Here is a 14,253-nt window from a genome sequence, read left to right on the forward strand (position 1 = left end):
AAGGACTAGTTGAATACGTTGCTGTTACCATCTGTCATATCTGTTCAGAGCTCCATGCCAACTGTATCAAGCAACCTGTCAGTGTTAGTGGATGACATGTGCTGAATGTTGTTGTTTCATATTGTGTGGCATGTCAGTGAGCAGGTGACCTATTATCTGACTTCTTCCCAATATGAATCCCCAGGGGGAAAAAAATCCCTTAGGATTTATAGATACTGTCTATAAAAAGAGATGAAAATGCTGACTGCAAGAGCTATCATCAGTTGTCATCCTTTTCCTGCCTGGCAGTATTCTGACTAGTCTTTTTAATGAACTGCTGCATCTCATCAACTTTATGCTGCTGGCGTTGCAAGGCTGACACATTACTGCAGAGAACAAGTAGCAGGCACAACGTGTGCCTTCCAAGAAAATAGTCCAGGAAAAACTTCTGTCCTCTGCATTATATTAAATGTCTTGTTTAAAAGTATTTAATCTCACTCTGGAAAATTTAACTGTATATCCTCATTTCGCTGGCCAGTCCCCATATGACTACGCTATGTTGGAACCATTCCCAGTTGGATGTAGTCATGAGGGCTGGAGTTAGGTGTACCTCTATTGAAAAAAATAGTTTTGCATGCTTTTAAATGCCTGTACCTAAGTACATTAGAATCACCTGGAGCGTTTGTTAAACATCAAGATTTCTAGGCTTCGATTCATATTCTCTGGGAAGCGCACCCCAGGTGCCTCTGATGGGCAGCAGATATGGAGCTAGGGGTTCAGAGTACATTTATTCCCCTATCCAGCCATTTTTTAGTTCATAATAAAGCCAGGAATTTTTCTTAATCTGAAAGTCGGTGCTACAATGTACTTCCATCATTCTAGTAAATTCTTTGAGCTCCACAGATTTTGAATATCACCAGAAGCCCTGTAGATAAATCTGAATATGGCTGAAAACCACATCTTAGGAGAGGGGCACAAGTACTGGTGTAAGAAATGCCTTTCCTAATACGTTCAGGACAGGAAGGCTGTCCAAAGGAGCAGTAAAGCCGGTTTCTAAAGCTCTAAAGGAGTGACTAGACTGGTATTTGAAAGTTAATAAACATAATAAATACGTTCAGTGGAATCCAGAATATGGCTTTATTAGTCCATAAAATACAAATTTCTCCAATGGCCAACTCATTCTCAACTTGACCTAATAGTCTGACAGTATAAATTAAGAGTTCTGTTTACAAAAAGCATTTGAAATTATGCTTTGTATTCAAGTGTTAGAGGTTTTTGTTCTTTTTCCAGATAACCAAAGCATATCACTTTAAAAAATTATTGTCATTAATTTTTCTTGGACCTGCTATTACTGAATTAACGGAGTTTCTCCCCCCGAGATAAATGGTCTCTTGTAGCTGTTAGTGTTTCATCCATCTCCTCTTTGCTGGCACCTGTCACTTTTGTTGGGCTCTGTCAGAACAGCTCCCATTTCTGCTTCTAATCTGCTTTCTGCAGTAACTAGGTGGGACCGAAGGTCACCAGATAAATCCTCAATTTGTAAGCTGCACTGGTTACGGTCTCGCATTTTCAAAATGAGGCACATGGGCTCTGTGACAGCTTTATTTCTCATGGTTCAGTGACTCTGCGTCTTTCCTTTCCAGCTTTAAGAATGTATAACTAATCGTGTTCGCCAGAGTCTCTTTCTTTCTCGCACTCTTTTCTGTATCTTTAAGCTAACCATCAGCTTTTAATGTGCCTTAACCTTAAGATAGAAAGATTTGCAAAAATAACTTTTGCTCTCACCCCTTAGACTGAAGATGTTAGAAGTACTTTGTAACTTGTGGTGCAGAGTTATGTGGCTTAAATTAAAAATCCCTTGGCTCGAAGAGTCTTGACTATTAATGATCTTTGCACAGTACATCCAGTACCACACCTAGATGGGTATTTCAGGAATGCCATGAAATTGAATAACCGTGAAGCACAAATAAAACCAACTCTGGTGAAATTTTGGGTAGAAGGATGAGAGAAAAATACGTAAGCAACACACTGCATTGAACTCTATCAGGTAATATCCTGTATCACAGAAGAGGAGGAGGGGTTTTGAATAAATTAAACTGCAATAAAATAATGAGGGTCTTCACCATGAAAGACCAGTATAAATGACCTTAGTGAGTCTTAAAACATCAAAGGCTGTTGATGGAGAGCGGCACTTTCTGGTGCTGCTGCTTTGTTCTCTTTGTTGTGTGTCCCGGCCACAGCACCGAAACAGAAAGACATCACCTTTTGAATAGCTGTACTTCCCCCTTTTTTCTTCACTCAAGTGAGGTGCCTTTCTCTGTGCCAAGAATTCATACTGCCATTTTTGATGAAGGATTTAAAAGAAGACTGCCAATTTTTAAAAGGGAGGTGCTTCACCAAGTTGAGAGAGGAAATCTCAATTGTTGACATGCAATCTTGACCTGTTTGGGAAATTCAAACCCTGAGGGGTGGATTTATCCTCCGGAGGATGGAAAGTGGGAGAATACTATCATGTTTTTGGCCCTGAGGACAACCTATAATTATGGGTCCTTGGGAATTCTCATTTCTGGGCTTAAAATATTACGTTCTGTGTTGCATTATGTTTTGTCTTAAGGGGACACAGGAGCTATGTGACTTTGGGCTTTTCAGCTACTACAGCTGTTTCCACATCAGTAAAATCGGGATAACACCTGCTTCCTAAGATTTTGGCAAGGCTCTGAATTTTGGAAGATACCTTGTATAATAAGTAGCAGTCTCATAACAATAAATTACTCAGACCTCCTTTAACAATTAAGGATGATTGTTCGTCAGCCCCTGTGGGGTAGAGGTGGGAGAGGAGGCAGCAAGGAAAGTGAACAGATGCGATACTGTGGAGTTGACGAGAGCTGGTCAACTCCTGTCAGCAAGTGGGTGGGGAGGTTTCTCCCTTGTGTACCTGAGGGATGACATTGTCAGCTCCTGCCCCTTTGCAGAGAAGAAGGCCAGATGCACTGTGTGACCTTGACTTTACTTCCTGAGGTGGAAAGTGGCTGATGGGTGGAGTGGGGGCCAAAGGATGTACATGATGTGGTTATCGGGGAGGGGACAAGACGTGAAGTGCCTAGAAGGAGGGCACTGCCTTGGAGCCCATTTCTGGACCGCTGACATCCTTAAGCTCTCGTGGCCTGTACCATCACATGGTACATGCTCTGTTTCTTTACTCTTCACTCTCCCCAGAATCTCCTGTAAAATACCAGTGCACCAGGGTCCCTTTTGTAAGTGAAACTTTTCCCATTGATAACAATAACGTCTCATTGCTACAAACAGTCCTAAATTATTCAGAAAAAAAAAACCTTAGACTACAGAGCCAAAGACAACTGTCTTGTGTTGACTTTGATGCCTGCAGAAACACTGCTGATGCAAAACCGTGCTGCCCTAGGACTCCAGGCAAGTTATTTTGTGCGTGCAACGTAAACCACAGAAATAGTTCCTAACCAAGACGTTTAAACGATCTTTTCATGAAGGACCATTAAAAATATATCTGCAGGGCCTCCTCTTACTTATAGAGTAAATACTATTTAGGTATTAAACATATTAATTTAAATACTTTGATATATTCAATATTAAACATATGAGTTAATTTATTCATATGAGTGTACACTTTACATTTTAGTTATGCCACATCATTTGAATATGCAAATTAATTATGGTGTCATCACCAGTGCTCCATCGACATGAATTTCCCCTCAGTGTTCTGTAGGTCGGCAGGAGCAATGCCATTATTAGAGAAGTGAGAATTGCTTAAACTTTACAGCCATCAAAATAGTATAAATAATGGTAAATATTACCTTAAAAGCACTTTTTCAGCAATAAATAATCTTTCCCCTCAGGGAATGAACTGTGCTCATGTTTAACCAAAGCCAGGTAAATACATTTAAAAGCAAAAAGAGGAAAGGCTGATCTGAGTTAGCAAAATACACATAGATAGCCATGAGGAACAAGCATGTGTACCCTATTTTTATTTTATCACCTTTCTGTCCTCAATTTTTTCCCCAGGCCCAGATTATATCAAACAGAGATTTCAGGAAGGTGTAGATGCTAAAGAAAATCCAGAAGAAAAGGTAACAGAAAAGCCGCCTACACCAAAGGAATCTCCACATTTTTACCGCAAAGGCACGACCCCCCCAGCGTCTCCTGAGGCGAGTCCCAGACAAAGCCGTTCTCCCCAGCCCGCCTCCCCAAAGCCCTCGAGGAAGCAGAACCCCAGCTCAGGGACAAGACTCAACCAAGACAAAAGGAGTGTGGCCGATGAGCAGGTGACGGCCATCGTCAATAAGCCCTTGATGTCAAAGGCTCCCATGAAGGAGGTGGGCACAGTGGTGCCCCAGTCCAAGTACTCTGGCCGCCACCATGTCCCCAACCCCAGTAACGGGGAGCTACACTCTCAGTACCACGGCTACTACGTGAAACTGCACCCCCCCCAGCACCCTCCTGTAGACGTGGAGGAAGGTGGAGGATTGAGCCAGTCTTCCTCAGCGCTGGTGCACAAGCCATCGCCCAACAAGTGGAGTCCCCCTAAATCTGTGACAAAACCAGTTGCCAAAGAAAGCAAAGCTGAGCCAAAAGCTAAGAAGTCTGAACTTGCTATACCAAAGAATCCAGCAAGCAACGATTCATGCCCTTCTTTGGAAAAAGAAGCCAATTCAGTAAGTTTTGCAAGACGCGTTTTCTCTTCCTTTCCTCCCTTTGCTTCTTGTAGATAGCAGCCCCGGGTGACTTGCACCTTGATGACAGCAAGGCCAACAGAAGTCCTGACCAGCACAAGGCTATTTAGAGTAGAGCTTAGCACATTTGTAGCTTGAGACGGCAAAATCCATCCAGGCAGAAATTCCTCCATGCTCACTGAGCCACCCACCTTAGACATCATCCAGGTGGGTTAAGATGTGACCAGCTTGTTCCGACATCACATTTTAGCAAGCTTTTATCAGCGCTTCCTGGTAAGCTTCGTGGTAGCTGTCTTACTTGGGCTGCTACAGCAAAAATATCATAGACTGGGTGGCTTCAACGTCTATTTCCCCCGCGTCTTGAGGCTGGGGAGTCCCGAGATCAAGGGCACCAGCAGATTTGCTGTCTGGTGAGAACCTGCCTCCTGGTTCAAAGACCATAGGCCATCTTCTCACTGTGTCCGCACATGGCTGAGAGAGAGGAAGCAAGCTCTCTAGAGTCTCTTCTTGTAAAGGCACCAAGCCCATCATGAGGGCTCCACCCTCATGACCTAATCACCTCCCAGAGGCCTCAACTCCAGATACCATCACATTGGGGATTAGGGTTTCAGCATATGAATTTTGGAGTGACACAAACATGCAGTCCATAACAGTAACTGCCTCTCTGTTGGGTAGAAAAGACCACCTACTCTCAGCTCTAGCTAGGGAGAGGGCTCCACCGCCATTTGCTAAATTCTTGCCCCACCTTTTGACCTCCCCACAACAATCATCATCTTTAGACAAAAGAACATGACTTCTAGCTGTTGTAATTATTCTCATAAATATTTAGTTTGGATTTTACTTAATTAGCCTGGCTTTGAGGCTAGAACATTGTTCTTTCCCATAGGAGAAATGAAAATTTTCAGCTCTTTAAGAAAATGGCTTTGGTCTTCTAACTCCTCAGAGTGTAAATGCTCCTAAAATTTCAGTTTTCTGGTAGATGCTAGTTTTACTACCAGCCTTGAGCATTTAAGATTTTTACCATTCAACCAGAAAGCTTTCCGTTATTAATAAATATCTGCATCCTCATTCAAATGAGACTCATTGGTTAATAATATATGGAATTAGTATTTTATCAAATTCTGTACAATTTATAAAAGGTGAAGCTAAGTAATTTTTATTAAAAAATTTACCTATTGACTTAGTCATATGCCTTAGGAACCAGAGGTGTTGCATGTTAACTGTAGCTTAGAGAAGAAGCCACAGCCAACCCAATATTTTCTGATAATTTCAGAGGCATATTTGCATAAAGTTGTAGACTAATATCTTGGCCAATAAGCATATAATACAACCATCAGTTTACTTTTGTCTGTTCAATTTCCTCATAGGGTTAAGTAATTGAAATTAATCCTTTTAGTTCACTTTTGTTTGAAATTTATTAGGTTTATTTTTGCTAATAGTTATAAACAGTGGTTCCCACTTTTTTTTTCTCAAATTCTCTTCATTTTAATTATCTAAATATAAATTAATCAGATTAACTGGATTAACTTTCTCCGAGCCAGACTCCATGAGGATAAATGGTTTTCAAAACAGAGTAACTTTGAGACTCTGACTGTTCAGTAAGCATTCATTCTTTTAAAAATTTAAACATTTATATGTCAGTATTCTGATATTATATATGATGATGATATCACTATTGAATTTGTTAAATGTAATAATTCACTTCTCATTTGACTTTCAGCATTATATCCACAGGTCAGTAAAGCCTCACATATATATTAGTATCAGTTGCCTGATTTACAAGGGGGAAATTCAGACAATGCAAGGCCATATAGTTCACACCTCTGGGTACCCAGTAGTGGGGTTGGGTTGATTTCTAGAACTCCCCAGGAGGAAGTGTATGCCCCAGTGTCCTACCCTTCAGGTGAGTTACCTAGCTCTCATCTGTAACAGTTTTTCTATAAAACGTTACTAATAGATATACCTGGGAAATTCACAGCCTCCTTGTTTAGAAAAGGATCTGTTTTTACTTACATGCAGAACCGTCTGGTTCTTGGAGTTAGCTGAGCATCTTCCAGCTCGATAGGCTGGTCTCTGGGCTTCCCTTCCAGACCCCGAGAGGGAGAGGAGGCCGCACAGGTCTGCACCTCTGTGCCTGCCTCTGCACCTTCACAGGAGGATTGTAACAATGCCCTTCCCTGCCTGGTCATGGCAGAAAGCTGCCTTTCACACTCCTGGCAACTGTTTCCTTCCCAGAGAATGAGGAAGTGACAAAGTCATCATAAAGGTAGTCAACAAACAACCCTTAAAACAAAGGAATACTACACACAGTTTTGAGATAAAAAGACACTGCAAATTAGAGGTTTATAAATAACTTGAAAATCCATAGAAACATTCACACTAAAGCAGACATTTGAGGGAAAACCAGACTGAACCAGCTAGTGCTCTGGGTTGGCAGCTGACATCCAGTTTGAGTCAGAATTACCATTTGTAGGGGGGCAGACCCAACTGAGTCTGGAATTTTAGCCAGCTTGTTGAGCCATATAGGCTACTGGCTGAGAGTATAAACTCGGATGCCAGACTTCCTAGGTTCAAATGCCAGCGGTGTGACCTTGGGTAAGTTTCCTAACTGCTCTGTGACTTGTTTTTTTTTTCATCTGTACCTATATGATAGGTTTGTTGTGAAAAATAAGACATAGCAAGTCCTTAGCCCAGTGCCTAGCACATGGCAAGTGCTCAGAAAGCATTGACTGGTACTCAGTTTGCTTCATCACTGTACTAGTTGAAGCATAAATAGTTCATAAATATTCCAATAGATTTTGACCCATCCTCAGGATCACCCTAGTTACTGGTCTCCTGGAAATACAGAAAATCTTCTAGGACACAGGCTAACCCTTAGAGCAAAGTAACTCCGTGAGTACGAGAGGTAGGAGAAGGGAGGCTGGCAGGGGTTACTGTGCATAAAACCTTCCTCAAGAACTTTGTGACCCCCGTGGGCAGTGGTTCCACATGGACTCATGTTCCAGGGGAACACATCCTACATGAGACAATTTTTGTAGGATTTTGCAACATGGCAACTCGGGTAGGAGCCAGTAGAGACATCTTTAAAGCCATGTCATCAAATAGACTAGTGAGGGGTCTTCCAATTAGAAATCGTGACCAACCCCTTCCGAAAACTGCCTGCACGTTTTGGTTAGCGGTAACTCTCATCAGCTTCCGTGTTTGAGGTTTACCTCATCTTTCTTTTGATTGTTGCAAAACTTAACAGCACCTCTGTCAGATCAGTTTTGAATCTCACACACACAAATAAAAACAGTTAATACAATTCAACTTTGCTATGAATACTAGCTTCAATTTTGTTATTTTCATATGTTTTTAGAGAAGTTTTAGATTTGACATAAGCTACGATAACTCTTCAGCAGAAAATTCCTCACACTTTTAAATGAGCGATCTAGTCTTTTGAAGGAAAACGGATTAATTTTGAGTCAAAACTTCTTTCCATATTTGACTTCCTGCACTTCATTTTCTAACTGCCTCAGAGTTTCTTCCCGTCCAGCTTGCCCTTTGCCCACGGCTTCTTTTATTACACCTGTCCCAGTCAGTCTTGCAAAGCAAGACTGGGGTTTTTTTTTTTCATTTTGCTATTTTAAGCTCCAACTGGCTACCACAGTCATATTTATGAGACTTCCACCTTAAAGCTTTCCCCCCTGAACCCAGCCTAGGTCTCTGAAGAACACGGAGCTCACATCTTGATACCTGCCTATTAAACATCACGTCCCAGGATTGATTTCTCCACTGGTTGCTGTTTGAGCCTTTTCTTGCTGGTTTACCCTCCTCTTCACTGAGTCATCTTTAAAAATAGCTTTATAAATGGAGCTATACCAGTTGAATAAATATATATGTATGCGTATATTAGAATATATACAGGATAAATATATATGTATGTTTCAACAGAAAAAATATACAGCCAATAAATATGTATTATATAATAAATACTATATATCTCCATAACCAATTCAAAAGGTTAGATAAATACATGAAACCTTATAAAGATTTATGAAATGGAAGTTCAAGGTTCAGACACACCTTAAGCTTTTTCAGTTGGCTCCCCTGAAGGCACTTTTCTGTGTTTAAGTGCACCCAAAATTCTTAACACATGCATGAGCAAAATCTGATCAAAATTTTGTAAGAGTAATAGCATTTCTGTAATGTCCATACTGAGTTATGGTATCGAGAGATCACCCGAATGATTTTCTGAGTTTCCTACATTATTTATATGTTCTAAGTTAACCATTTTTGAGGACTTGCCTAGGTTAGGACTCTCCTGTTAACTTAGAATACTAAAAGAGCAATTGGTCAGTATCAAAATCTGATGTTTTTCTGGTACTATGGAATCAGGGGATAGAAGAAAATGCCATTTTAAAGAAGTTGATGGGAAATTATTATTTTTAAACTAAGGTCTGTGGCTTTAATAGGGATGTAGAAAAAGAACACGGAGCTCCGAAGTAGACAGACTTAAAATTTGATTTTCGTTCTAAAATGTGTCCAAACTGGCTGAGTAACCTTGGGCAAGACCCTTACCCTCTCAGAGCTCTGTGAGATGGAACTAATAGTCACTTGAGAAGAAGAAATAACAACACTCTACACAGGAATGCATAGCCACTCCCTGTCATATAAATACCCGCAATAAATGTTTATTTTCCTCTCATTTACTTGGGGTTCAGGCACTAATGTTTTTCTTCTTCCTGATCGTCCCTGTCTCAAGGGCACCCATTTTTTTTTTACTTCCTCCTCTCCCTGACCCTGATTTTACTGATCACCCTGTTCTTCGTTGAATACAGTGAATTAATCTGTTCCACAACCACACCCATAGCCCCTGGAAAAGTGCTGGGAGATAGTAGGCTCTCATTAAGTATCAGTTGCCTGAATGAATTGGGCAACCCCTGTGTGGCTACAGTGATGAACAGAGCAGGGCCCCTGCCACTGTGGAATCAGCCTTTGGGGAGACAGCTATTAACAAGAAATGACAGACAATGAAGAGGCTGGCTGGCCTGGGTGGGGGGGCGGTGGTCATAGCTTCATCTGGGGAGGAGACCTCCTTGAAGGATGTGTGACCCAAGCCCTAGACCCTGCAGGATGAGCGCTGGGCCAGTGGCAGTTCCAGTCTTCCTTATACACTTACTCCACGCCCCCAAAAGTCACACCAATACGACATTGGAGGACTCTCTAACACAGTTTCAATGTAGTCTCATTGGATGTTCCAATATGGTGCCACTGTTTCCTCATGTGTAAAGTAAGAACAATGACCTACCTACCCATGTATACCTCGTAGGGCCAGTTTAGAAAACTTTTAATGCTATTAACACTATTTTAATAGTAAAGATCAAGATCATGTCTCTGTAATAAAGATGGCAAAGCATGGGCAAATTGAAAAGATGAGTCATAAGGTAGGTTGGTTGGTTTGTTTAAACCAGTAAACAAAGTTTGAGTACCTTGGGCCAGCTGGTATTTATCAAAATAGGATTCTGCCATTTGTTAAATATAACTCTATTTCTGAAATGTGGTTGTAAGCAAAGAAATAAAAAATTAGACCTGTGAGATGATTTCTGAAAGTGTTCAGCTTCCCCCTGGCCAGTTTTTGTTGTTTTGTTGTTGTTTTCCTGAGGAAGATCTGCCATAAGCTAACATCCGTTGGCAATCCACCTCTTTTTTCTTGCGTAAGGAAGACCAGCCCTGAGCTCACATCTGTGCCAGTCTTCCTCTATTTTGTACGTGGGACACCTTCACAGCATGGCTAGTGGGTGGAGTAGGTCCGCGCCTGGGATCCGAACCCGCAAACCCAGGCCACCGAAGCAGAGTGCAAAGAACTTTAATCGCTCAGCCACGGGGCTGGGCCCCCCTTGGCAGTTTTTATTTTAAGGAGGGGATAGTATCTAAAAAGACGACCAGGAAAAGCAAGAGTCAGAGAACCTCATTTTGAGTTTTTCCTAAATTTTTCCTGAGAGGTCTCATTGTCCTACACATTTTATTCTCACATTCTAACTGCCTCTGTGAGGAAATAATTCTTCCTCATCTGAAGTACACCATAACAAAAAATGCATATCGAATTTCCATTAGTTCCTAACCCTGCTGTGGTGAACTGTGTCTCACCCAGACTATTGTCCAGTGTTTTGAGGTGAATGAACTCAATTATTTTTGTCCTTTTTAGATTTAATCAAGACTGGGTTCATTTTTTACTGAAAGTTCAGAGATGGCTCCATCTAAATGTGGCATTGCTATTTTCAGTTTCTACCTTTTGGAACTGCTGTCATTTTTCATGCCTTATTTACTGCAGCTGTGTTGGGTTTTTTTATATTTTTGGTAATTGGTTTTATGAGCTAATTTATATATTGATATTAACACGGAAAAGTGAGGCTTGTTTTGCTCTGCTTCATTTCCAGGGCCCTAACTCAGTCATGATTGTCCTCGTCATGCTGTTGAATATCGGGTTGGCCATCCTTTTTGTTCACTTTCTAACTTGATTGGAATTAGGAAAGGTAAGAGCCTTAATTTCCATATAAAATTACAGTATATAACATTCTTTTCCCATATTCAAATTTACCTTTTTTTTGCACTCTCTTTAAAACAACTACATATTGTCCTTCACTTTAATTTTGGCTGTGCCTGAATGTGATTCAACATAGTTACTTAATGATATAATGTTTTGACCCTTCAGTGAAGTCATGACAACTGGTGGCGTTAGCCCACAGTTCTCTGCAGTGGTGTCAGCCCTTTAAATGGCACACCCCAGTCAGACTCAGACACAGGGAAGGAGGCTTGCAATTAGCATGGGATCACGATGAGAGAGATGGAACTTGGAAAATTCAGCCAGAGGACTGTCGGTTCCCCTGGGAATCCCTGGTGGCTTTGGGGTCCTCTGGGAGCTGAAGCAAGCGGCCATGTTGGAGAGCAAAACTTAATAATCGTTCTTTTTTAAAATCTGCTGAAGCAGCCCCAACCGGCGAAGTTCTTGGCGTTGGCTACTCCATCTGTCCTAGCAGAGTGTGACTAAACTGGAAATGTATGGAGCTGCATTTTTTTTTTTTTCTGATGGAAGTCAACAGCTGCCTTACTATTTTACCATCTGACGTTTTCAGTAGGGAGCTGGGGAAACAACGACTGCCCGAGGAATGCGGTCGGAGGATTGTGTTGCTGCAGCCGTGGTTCCAACATTCACTCCTATCTCGTTAGAAGAAATAGGTGGCAGCATCACTCACCAGTCTTATGCCATGACCTGCTGCTTTAACGGCTCCTGGAATGTTCCGGGAGAGAACGTTTCGTTTGCTTGTGCACGACTATGTTCATTTTTGCTGTTTATTTCAATATGGTGTATGGTCATCTACAACGTGCGGTCCTGGCGGGGTGAAACACATGTGTTGCATCTCAAGGAAAAGAAATGACAAAATTCTAGAAAAGATGTGTTTATTTTGATACCAATACATCATTTTTCATGTCATTGAGTCTTCCTAAACCTGTCAAAGGCTATTTATCCTTAAAATTTTGCAACTTAAAGGCATCAGACCTTCCTAAGAAATCATTTTAAACATTTTTAACATTACTGAGATGAATTAGTTATGCACTTGGGAGGTGCTAAATTTTAAAAGCTGAAAGACAACAGAATTCTCAGAAGTAGAATCGAAATGTTGCATGGGCTGCAGTAATCGGTGTTTAAAGGATTCAGTTTCATTGCTGACGTACTTTACAACCAAATAAAATCTTGTCAGTGGCTATGTTAATTCCCATGAAAGTTAAGCAAGATGCTATTAATAACTGCTCTTCTCTCTTCTTTTTTTTTTCCAACTTCAATTTTTGTTGAATGCATTCAGGTAGAGCCTCAAGCTTCGTTCGATCTCTGCTTCTCAGTTTTATGCCTCGTGTTCTCCAAAGTCCTTTTGTAATTTTATTTCACGTTTTAAAGGCTTAGATATTTTTATTTAAATATTTGTCTTTTGCAGTCCTTTCTCATTCGGACATAATCTGATTTTTTTTGCCGTTTTATAATTTATCCTTTATTAGAAGCATGCTTACTTAGAGAAACTACATAGTCTTTATAAAAATAATTATTTAAAAAGAAATCAGGGGTGGAAAGGTGTCTGTTAAATCTCTATAAAACATTACGTTGCGGAGAGGGAACTAGCTATTCCTAAATATTTTCACGATCTGCATGGTTGCATCAGGTTATTTTTACCTTGCTACCTTTTCAATGCAGAAGAGACAATTCACGTGTTAGCACAGGTGTGGACTGAATGCCTTGTCACCTGCAGGGTAGTAACCCACTGGTGTTTTTTGCAGAAGTACAATATCTTGAGCATCCTGGGTGTGACCAATGTGGAATAAAGAAGAAAGCAGAAAGAGAGCAAATGAAAATTACAACTTGTATATTTATTTATTTTTTACATTTTGCTTTGACTTTGAAATTTAGGAAGTACGTTTTTACCCAAGAAACATTTAAGTTCCTATGTCACAGTCCCCATGCCCTCCCTGCTCCTTCCTAACCCCATAGCTCTTTATTCTGGGAAAGGTGATTTTTTAAAAAAATAAAATAAAATATTTAATCTTATTAAGTGTTTATTTAAAATACGTAATGCTTTGGAAATAATGGGTAATAGATAACTAAAGGATATGTTTATAAAGTGAGCATGTTGGTTCCATTTATAAATATATGTATGATTTATAAGCTTTTTTAAAAACAAAGCTCAAATTGTTGGTATTTTTCTAAAATGTGCACAGCTGTATTTTACATGAAAGGCTCTTTCTAATGGGTTGTTATACTGTACTCTACATTTTGGACAGCACATGAAGTCTGCCAATGTACTTAAGAAAACATGACTTTGTTTATTTAAAGTTTCTTGCTGTGAAAAAGGAACTCCGTACCTGTGAGTTCCTTTATTTATAATCCTTGAAACCAAAATGTATAATGTACAGTTTTCACAACTGGTTCTGCTCTAATAAAAAAAAGTTGGTTATTAATAAAGTTGCAGGTGTGTTTCCTCTGTGAGTAAATTACTGCCTTGAGTTACCTGGAATTTTTTGGTGGTGGTGGTAGTGAAAGGAAATTAACAATAGAAATGGGAGGGGGCCTCAAAGAACCTACATGGCAGGAAGTAGTTATACTGCACCAAGATTTCTTTCTGCATTTCTTTCATCCTAGGCCTTTCAGATAATTTTGTGAAATAAGATTAATTGCTCTGCTTGGTGCCTTCATTAATAGGATTAGTGCCCTATCCAGGGTTTTAAGGAAAACTCAGAGTTGGAGTGAATCTCCCTCCTGCATGAGTACTTTTCAGTTATTGAAGTTTTTGACCATTGCACCCCAAGTCAATTAATATGTTGCTATGGCCCCTATTGCTTAGGCACGTTGTGCAGTTAAATAAACTTGCTGCCACTAGACCTTCCAGCCACCGGGCTCCCTTTGAAGCTGTCCTCAGTTCTGGCCTAGGCGGCTACTTAACAAGCTGTCTGTGAGGTATAATAAAAGGACATTCTCCAAAGCAGCTGCCCGGGTGCTTTTAAATTCCCAAATTAGTCGCTCTTGTTGAGGGCTGAGGTGTCG

General features: G+C 40.5%; 1 protein-coding gene and 1 long non-coding RNA gene across 8 annotated transcripts in view; one reads left to right on the plus strand and one right to left on the minus strand.

The window, feature by feature from the left end:
* Positions 1–11,095, minus strand: part of LOC106839187 (uncharacterized) — a 67,359-nt gene extending 56,264 nt beyond the window's left edge. For all 3 annotated transcript variants that reach the window (XR_011493127.1, XR_011493126.1, XR_011493125.1), the window contains exon 1: positions 6,696–11,095. This is a non-coding gene — a long non-coding RNA (uncharacterized lncRNA). The remainder of the gene's footprint in view (positions 1–6,695) is intronic.
* Positions 1–13,674, plus strand: part of JPH1 (junctophilin 1) — a 76,711-nt gene extending 63,037 nt beyond the window's left edge. Inside the window, exons 4-6 of one of the 5 annotated variants that reach the window (XM_044765896.2) lie at positions 4,015–4,664; positions 11,102–11,197; positions 11,377–13,674. In XM_044765896.2, the coding sequence (XP_044621831.1) occupies positions 4,015–4,664; positions 11,102–11,182 (731 nt within the window). In that variant the 3' untranslated portion in view covers positions 11,183–11,197; positions 11,377–13,674. The remainder of the gene's footprint in view (positions 1–4,014; positions 4,665–11,101; positions 11,198–11,376) is intronic. The other 4 variants (XM_044765894.2, XM_044765893.2, XM_014853752.3 and 1 more) reach the window with 4 other exon arrangements.
* The last annotated feature ends 579 nt before the right edge of the window (positions 13,675–14,253 follow it).

This window comes from Equus asinus, chromosome 12 (assembly GCF_041296235.1).
Source record: "Equus asinus isolate D_3611 breed Donkey chromosome 12, EquAss-T2T_v2, whole genome shotgun sequence".
Taxonomy (NCBI): domain Eukaryota; kingdom Metazoa; phylum Chordata; class Mammalia; order Perissodactyla; family Equidae; genus Equus; species Equus asinus.